The 9,096-nt window shown below is 45.5% G+C and overlaps 1 protein-coding gene across 2 annotated transcripts in view; it reads left to right on the plus strand.

The window, feature by feature from the left end:
• The window catches only part of PGCKA1 (PDCD10 and GCKIII kinases associated 1), a 98,493-nt gene extending 89,749 nt beyond the window's left edge, over nt 1–8,744 (plus strand). For both annotated transcript variants that reach the window (XM_088442014.1, XM_088442015.1), the window contains exons 2-3: nt 5,363–5,407; nt 7,260–8,744. In XM_088442014.1, the coding sequence (XP_088298140.1) occupies nt 5,376–5,407; nt 7,260–8,043 (816 nt within the window). In that variant the 5' untranslated portion in view covers nt 5,363–5,375 and the 3' untranslated portion in view covers nt 8,044–8,744. The remainder of the gene's footprint in view (nt 1–5,362; nt 5,408–7,259) is intronic.
• Nucleotides 8,745–9,096: the final 352 nt, after the last annotated feature.

Here is a 9,096-nt window from a genome sequence, read left to right on the forward strand (position 1 = left end):
ACTGTGATTATGCATGAAGACAGGAATCCATCGCAATGTGAGTGACAGGCCGCGAGCGTTTAAGGGTGGTGACGGGGGGAGTGGTTGCAGAAACACAGGCGTGCCTGCCCATTGGAATGCTGTTACATGGGCGTGTATAAATTAGTCACTGCGATTGCCTACGCAGCTTGAGAGCCTTCTACTTGCGACGAGACTTGCAGTTTCTGCGACGGGTCAGAGCGGCTGTAATTGTGCATGACAGGACATACTTTGATGTTACGGATGTATACGCAGGACTGCGAGGTATTACGAGTGATAAAGCAGCAGTGGGCGTCCCTATGCTGGCTGAGCTGTGGCAGGCATTAGCATATTTTCGCAGCGGCATTGCGTGCAATTATGCAGCTGCAATTGCGATCCGTGCTGTATCAGGCCCAATGTGCCTACAATGATCAGATATGGGGCCTTATGTGCAAGCTGCTATCATTGCAATCTGAGCTCCTTCAGCAGCATCATCAGCATGAGGTGATACAAATTTGGAAATGTTGTGTGGTGTAGTAGGGAGGAAACATGGGTGCAGTCACACTCCTATGGGCGTGATATTCTAATTTGGACAAGGTTTTATCCTGCCAATGACAAAGACCTATAATAATAAAACCAGTGACTTGCAGTGAGGTCAATGGCTGGGGGAGCACAGATGGAGATGGATCTGAGGCCCTGATTCAGAGCCGGACGCTCTGACAGAGCACTCGCTCTGAATCAGGGCCGTCCCTCCTACTTTTTGGAGTGGCCTCCTGGCCGCTCGTATAGCTGTGGGTGACCACCCACAGCTATAGCGAGTGGCCAAAATGATGGTCGCAATGGTCAAGACCATCACGACCATCGGGCTTGCAACGGGACCCTTGCGGTAGGGTCTCGCTGCTGCAAGCCCTGGAGTGCTTTTGGCTCTATCAGAGCCAAAAGCACTCCCACTGACATCACTAGTGATGTCAGTGGGGCCGGCCCCAGACGGTAGGCGTTCCCATGGGAACGCCTCCGTCTTGGCAGCCACGCCCTGGGAACGCCCACCAAAGGGGGCGTGCTGTCAATCACCATCGACAGCACGCCCCCTTTGGTGCGAGACCCATAACGACGGCTTGGCCATCGTTATTCTGGTCTCGCGCATGCGCACGACGGAGCCGCCTCCGTCATGCGCATGCGAACTTGGGCAACATCGACACGCTTGCGAGCGGGTCTGAATCAGGCCCTGAGTTCTGGGAGCCTGTCTCACCCCCTACTCACTGTAACTCTCCCCTCACTACACTACACTAAGCTTCAGTATCCATTGATTCTCCTACCTGCATCATTGTCTCTCTTGCTGCTGGTGACTGAGCTCTGATCTCTAAACACTGCAGTGTACTTCCAGGTCACTGATGTCCATCAGTGCTTAAGGCACTCCCCCCATACACAGAGGCATGCCTCTATTAGCTCTCTTTCTGTGCAGCTTACTGCCCGTGGTGTGGCCCCGACCCCAGCTCTGCAAGCAGTGTCTGACTATACAGAAGCGAGGCTGAGCTGTTGCTGCCTCATTTCTCGTCTCCCTGCAGGTGAGTGTTAACTATAAAAATGATTACAATAAACAAAGAAGATGTTTATAAGTTATATATATCTTCTTTGTATTATTCTAACCATTTTTATATCAAATCTCAGGAGTATGACTGCATGTCCCTAATTAAAGCCCAGTACTCATTGGAGAGGTTATTCTGGTGATCAATATTCAATACAAACAGCCTTCTAGTGAACAAATGTACACTACAAAAAGCAGCCTAGTGACCAAATTACAATACAGAGAGCCTTCTAGTGACCGATATACAATACCCCCTCAATAGATACCGTGTCCAGACTCCACTCTCCATATGATAATAAAAACCAATAAAGGGCAGAAATAGGGAATCAATTCTGAGTTCATATTTATAAAACCAGCACTACCCTAACAGAATACAATACAATAGGTAATATTCATTATGTTTAATGACAGCTGTTGTAGCCTCCAAGGAAACTTTCTGTTGTGCTTCCTTCTACAGAAAAGCTCTATGGACCTCATTCAGAGCCGGTCGCACAGAGCGTGCGGTCGGTCTGAATGAGGGGAGGACGTCTTGAATTTTCAAGACGTCCTCCTTTGCGGTGGTAAGGCTGTGGGTTAACACCCACAGCCTTACGACCGCCTAAGGTGATGGTCGCGATGGTCTTGACCATCGCGACCATCAGGGCTTACGACGAGACCCTAGGGTAGGGTCTCCCTTGTCGTAAGCCCCAGAGAGCTTTCGGCTCTGTCTGAGCCGGAAGCTCTCCACTGACATCACTAGTGATGTCAGTGGGGCACCCCCAAACGGTAGGCGTTCCCATGGGAATGCCCCCGTTTGGGCTGCCACCCCCCCCGGCCCGCCTTCCAAACGGGGCGAGCTGTCATTCGCCATCGACAGCTCGCCCCCTTTGGATCGAGACCCGCTACGACCGGCGCTGTCGGTCGTAGCGGGTCTCACGCATGCGCACGCCAGCGCCGTCGTGCGCATGCTCTGTGGGGGGCCATCGACCCGGTCCGAGCGCATCGGCGCTAACGACCGGGTCTGAATGACCCCCTATGTATCTAAAGCCGCATATCCACTAGCAGATACCGGCACGACAGTACGATTATGACATCGTAATCGTACCGTCATTCCCCTTCCCCCTGCAGTGCCTACAATGAACGATTGATAGTTCAGTGTAGGCACATCAATCATCTCTGAACATGGGCAATCTGTCGTTATCGGCAGATTGACCAGCATGTTCAGTAGATAATTGATATCGGAAACGACCAGTGGGGGCGCACATCGCTGGTCGTTTCTGGCATAATAGTGTCCGCTCTGTGCACGATTACTGGGCTATTGCGATGTCGTAATCGTGCAATCGCTCAGTAACATCGCGTAGTGGATACGCGGCTTTACACCATCTATGCAGAGGGCTCTGTGCTCCATCATAAAACTCAGAGATATAAACCACCAATCGTAGAAGTTTGCTTCATCCTTATCAGACCTTTTATTGTTTGCCGCTGACAGCAATAAGGCAGCTATAATCTAAGTATCAGTGTAATCCCATTCTAATCACTTTACAGGAGCCCTGAAGGGAAAGTCGCTCAATGGAACCCAAGATTGTAAATTTGGGTAGAGAGATAAACCGCTATGACAAGCTTACACCTGTGACTATATCAATGTATAAAGGATCTGCAGATACAGTAAAGCTGGGTACACACTTTTTCGATTGCAGGCTGATGGGGTAAAACTGTCCCGATCAGCCGTGCAGTCTGTCCCCAGTGTGACCCCTTCGGCCGCCTGTGAGGCGCGTACACGCGGTGCAGACATAGCACAGGGTGTACGGGCTTCTATGGAATCAAGAGGTCGAACCGATAACTATTAAACTGTACATAAGATGCGACCTCCCGATCCCGACAGTTGCAGGAGCGTTACAAGCCGATTTATCGGCTAACGCTCCTGCATCGGGACACGGTACACACCTATACAATCCAACGGCCGTTCTCTCGATATTGGATGATATCGAGAGAACGGCCCGATGATTATATAGGTGTGTACCCAGCTTAAGGCAGCAATTACTCCTGGGTTGAAAACAGTTATGTGTGTCTTTATTCTTGCTGATAGCTCCCCTTTAATAATGCTTGTAAAACTCACCACTACTAGTCATGTTTGGCTAGTAAAAGCATCGCCCCTTTAAATTTCGTGCGTAAACACAATCTGAAGCATCTGGTTTTAGAACCCAAAGCTTGGTAAATAAACCCCGGAGTGTTTTGCTATTAAAGGAATTGTCATTTTCTGTTTTGTGCTTATACACCCCGGGCAGTGGCAGCTTTAATAAGCCCCTTGGTGCAGATGTATGAGTGTACATGTTTTGCATTGGTTGACATAATATGATTCTAGTAATTAATTACTTTTATTTTCATATGTTGTTTTTTTTTTACTTTCAAAGAAACAGATTTCTTATTTCTCAACACAGCTGAATATCCTAGTCCAACTGTACGTGATAGATGGTAGTAAATATTATATTACATTTTCAAAACGGTTTTACTATGGAATATTCACCATTTCTAATTAAGAAGAAAATATTATGTGCACAACTGCATACAGGAGATCATTGACATGTTGCTGGCGTTTGCGGGCAGCGATGGGGCAGCAACAGGAAGCGTTTCAGAAAACGGGGGGGAGGGTCTGCCCCATTTTCTGGGCATACCGAAGTTAGTGGCTGTGTCCTTGGACGTAGCTTCACTAGCCCAGGCAGCGTACCTTTGCCGAACATCCAGAGTAACCTGGAGGTTACTAAGATGTCCGCTGTACACACAGTTGATCCAATGCTGCAGCTTTAGATGGGCGTCTTTTTATTAAGATTCATCCTGAGACTTTTGCACATGTCATAGCGTCCATCTCTGAATCGGGCCCTTAGTTCTGTGCAAGCAGTGCAAGTGTAGTTGCGGCTAATTTGTGTTTTAACTCTGCAACGGAACCCTTACATTAAACACAATATTACCTGATGCAAGTTGTGAAGAAATAAAAGTATTAGAGGGAGATGTACTAAGCTCTGGAAAGTAATAAAGTGGAGAGTGATAAACTACCAGCCACTCAGCTCCTAACTGTCATGTTACAGGCTGTGTTTGAAAAATGTTAAGAGCTGATTGGCTGGTAGTGTATCACTCTCCAATGTATCACTTTCCAGAGCTTAGTACATCTGCCCCTTTGCCTTAGTGGGCATTTCAATTGAGAGTGAGCTCATTTTAGCTCCCCTGTGTAATGATAGCTTGTGTCAAGCATTTGCACTAGTGCTAAGAAGCAAGGCTCTTGTACACGGCTTCCGCGGTTAGATTGTATGTGCACAGAGCTATCGTATGGGACAGACAGCGTCCAGGACTGATTAACTTAAGGAAAAACATTTCAGTTATTTTTAGCAAAGCTCAATATCATTGTTCTTTGGCTCACTGAGGAAGTTACAACTATGCTAGTAGTACTGATGGCTTATGCAAAACAGGGATTGTGTTGTTCTTGGTGTATTAACGTTTCAGGTCATAGGGATTTTGTGTAAAAGTTAATCTACAGGTGACAGGATGACTGCACCAACATAAACCAACAAAAGAAACAAAAAACAAGAAGCACCTGCCCTGCTTTCTACATTATAGCTGCCAGTCCTGACTGTACAGTTCTTGCACCAAACGTCATTATTTCTGTGTTGCTCTCCATAGTCCTCGCCCCCCAAATGAAGTAGCTCTCCATAGGTCTAGGCTAGCCCCTCCTGCTAACTAATTATACAGTCATCATTGTGCCAGTGGTTAAATGTTTGTAACATTATTTCATTTCTATTTTTTTTTCAGAGTCATTAACCAGATGGGGTGCAATTGCTGTAGAATGCTGGACAGGTATAGTGTATACCTACAGTATATACCTGTATAGTGTGTTTCTATTTCAACTAGCTGTATGGCTGGTGTACACTGTTTTCTAGCAATATGGAAAGGCAATGACAAGACCTGAAATACCCCCAGCAGATTCCATTTCCTGCAGACATACAGTTTGTGGTGGGATTTTATTAGGGTTTGCAATAGGATTCACAAACAATAGAAACCAATGAAGAAGAGAAGGGGAAGCAGGTGAGGGTATCGGCAAGCACATTTTACTAGAATCCTTATACAGAGAGATTGAAACATTCTCATGTCATTATCATTCACAATCGCAGTCAAAGGGGCCGATTTATCATTGTTCATCAGTTATCTCTGATAAGTATTGTTTCATAGCGCCTACGATAACAAATTATTTTAGTGCGGTATGTATTAAAATTCTGTTGACGTGACGCATGTTCCGATAGAGACCCTCCCGCAAAGAGTAAAAAGTAAAGTGATAGCTTATGCTATCGCTTTATTTTTGGGTTCGGACCTGACTGAGGTACTGAGCACGCGCGCCTATCGTGCTGTACATTTGATTTTGTGGCATTTTAAACCACCGGGGATAGACAATGGGTTCATTTAGAAAGTAAAAAAGGGACTTAGGGCCTAATTCTGTAGCGTGCACTACTGAACGCAGATTCCCGATGATTGGGAATCTGCGCAGGCAGCAGACCCGTTCTGCACATGTGCAGAACAGGTCTGCGAGCCCGCACATAAACTTGCAGCAGACTGTCAGTGATTGACAGTCTGCTGTCGTTTGGGGGCGGGGAGGGGGCGACGACAGCTTCCGTTACCCCAAACGGAGGTGTGTCGCCGCCGTTGGGGGGGAGGGAAGAGGCCAGATTCTCCGTCAGCTGACAGAGATTTCCTAGCCTCTTCCTCGCAGCTGCGATGGCTGGCTGCATGACCCCATGGGTCACCTTAGCTGGTCGATGGTCCGCAGAGTATCCAATGCTGCGTTGGACAACGCAGCACAGATACGTAATGCAGCAGGGGGCGTGATGCCTCCTGTGCATTAGCATATCAGCACACAGAATAAAAGCTGGTTACGAGCAGCTTAGCTATTCCGTCTGAAGCTGAATCAGGCCCTTAGTACATGCTGTTGTTTTGAACATTAATCCGCGGTCAATCCTAGGCAAATCCTATTGGGTTTAATACAATAAAAAAGCCGCCACTTAGTCAATTTTGCTCATCGACTGCATCTTGGAGAAAGATGGTCTTCACTGCAAGGCTATGGGTTTATCTACTATTGAGAGTGGTGATAGTTAAGCCTTTAACAAAATGTAAAAGTATGGGGTATATTTACTAAAGTGTGGGTTTTTAGAAGTGGAGATGTTGCCCATAGCAACCAATCAGATTCTTGCTATTATCTTCTAGAAGGTGCCAGATAAATGTTAAGTAGAATCTGATTGGTTGCTATGGGCAACTTCTCAACTTCTAAAAACCCGCATTTTGTTAAAGGCTTAACTATAACCACTCTCATTAGCAGAGAAACCCATAGCCTTGTTGTGATAGTATAAATTCCCCTATGTGTCCTACAGGAAATGGTATCTTTAGCTATAACTTCTAGATCGCATTTATCCAGGAAGAGAATCCAATCACCGTTTATGTTTTATTGTTTTGCCTAGCTCTGGATTAACACAACTATAATTTATAATGGGTTGAACTAGATGGACATTTGTCTTTTTTTTCTTTTCTATTTCAACTTTACTAACTACATAAGAATGTATGATTATAAGTTCTGAGAGGAGAATACATGCAGATATTATTTACACAAGTTAAAGTGCTGTTAGTCCAACATTTTCTAATGCACTATTATGTTTTTGTTCAGTTATATGTTCAAACCCCAAGAGCCACAAACAAATGGATACGTGAATGAAGCGCACAGCTATGAACACGATCGCTCCACGTCACCCACCATAAAAATCAGTGAACTGAAGAATGAAGGGCACGGTGTATTCGAACAGGACAGGTTCTACACCTCCCAGGATTTGTACAACGTGCCAGAAAAGACAAATGCCAAACCTGATGATGTTAATTCCAGGGAACCTTTGAGTCTCTCTTCAAATGCAATTTTAAATATTAACTTCACTGGAGACATCCAAGAAGATGGCCAACCCTCCCGATCTGGTGGCAACTTCCAGACCAAAAGTCCTACTCACCAGCATGACTTGGACCAAAACTCCAACCTCAATCGAAATTCTGATGAACCGGAATGTATTCAACATGAGCTGTGTGAACCAATGGAAGAAAACAATTCCCTTACGGAAAGTGCAATTCTGGAGGTTGCAAGCAGTCAAATAAAATTAGAAAGCTCTAACCCCATTAGTAACGCTTCAGATTTGAATGGACCTGGAGAGGGAAACAACACAGAGCTACCTGATAAAATTAACCTTGGATCCAGTTCATGTGTGGCAGACAACGTTGCTTCAGGGAGCTCAAGAGAACCTTCCTTGGTGGCACTCATGATTGAGAGAACTATAGCACGGAATTCAAAGAAAGGTTTATTAGGTACAAATGGAATACAACCAGACGATGATATGGATCCAGATGTGGCTGAAGCACTTGCAGCGTTGGCCGCTGCAATAGCCGGGGAAGAACTGGAAGACAATTAGCCAGTTTGAGTGGCACGGGTATGCACTTTGCAGACTAAGCAGACTTTCTAAGACGACAATGTTATCTCAGGACATCGTATTGACTTCTTTGGAATGAGTTTTGGCTGAGAAGGACTAACATTTTTAGAAAGTAGTGAATGAAACTAAACGAGAAGTCTTTTATTGTTGAAAGCACATGTTGAATTTTTTTTTTTTTCTAAAGCACTGTTAATACTGTACAGTATGTTAATATTTTTTAAACTTTTTGAAAACTGTCTTAGTATGATATACTGAATACCACTGGTTGGTAGTTACAGAGCTTGTTTGATTTAATTTAAATTCTCAGTTCTGATTTTAATATTTATTGGAATGATTTAAAAAAAAATATATATATATAATCCATTCAGTAATACCTTAAACTATTTATGAGCTGCAAATTCTGCAGACCCACAAGGCTTTTTTAAGTACGCCTATTTGCTCGCCAAGCTTATCATACATAGGGCCTGATTTAGCTGCGGACGCATCTCAGTTTTTTAGGCTGATTTCCGATGTTTGGAAATCTGCGCATGGGCCGAACACATACAGCGCATGTGCAATACGGGTCTGCGATGTTGCTCACAGTTCGGCAGCAGACTGTCAGTGACTGACAGTCTGCTGCTGTGTCGGGGCAGGGAGGGGGCAGCGACGGCCTCCGTTTCCCAAAATGGGGGCGTGCTGCTGATGTTGTGGGGGAGTGATGGGGTCAGGATCTCCATCAGCTGACGGAGATTTCCTGGCCTCTTTTCATCATATGCGGCAGCCGGTCGATGGCATTGCAGATGATCCGATATTGCGTTCTAGAATGTAACTCAGATCAGTATCGCATGCAGTAGGCGTGACGCCTCCTGCTGCATTACCACATTAAAGCTATCACAGGTCCATATTACATGGTCTTTGGCAAAACCACCGTGGAAACAATCTATATCTAACTTTGCAGCTTGACATACAGACATACACTGTGGCTTCAGTCGTGCCAAACAGCCCCTCACTTTGGGTCTGGTCCTGGGTGTCTTGACCTAGAAACATTTTCACCCA

Source organism: Taudactylus pleione, unplaced genomic scaffold, assembly GCF_031769625.1.
Source record: "Taudactylus pleione unplaced genomic scaffold, aTauple2 ptg000302l, whole genome shotgun sequence".
Taxonomy (NCBI): domain Eukaryota; kingdom Metazoa; phylum Chordata; class Amphibia; order Anura; family Myobatrachidae; genus Taudactylus; species Taudactylus pleione.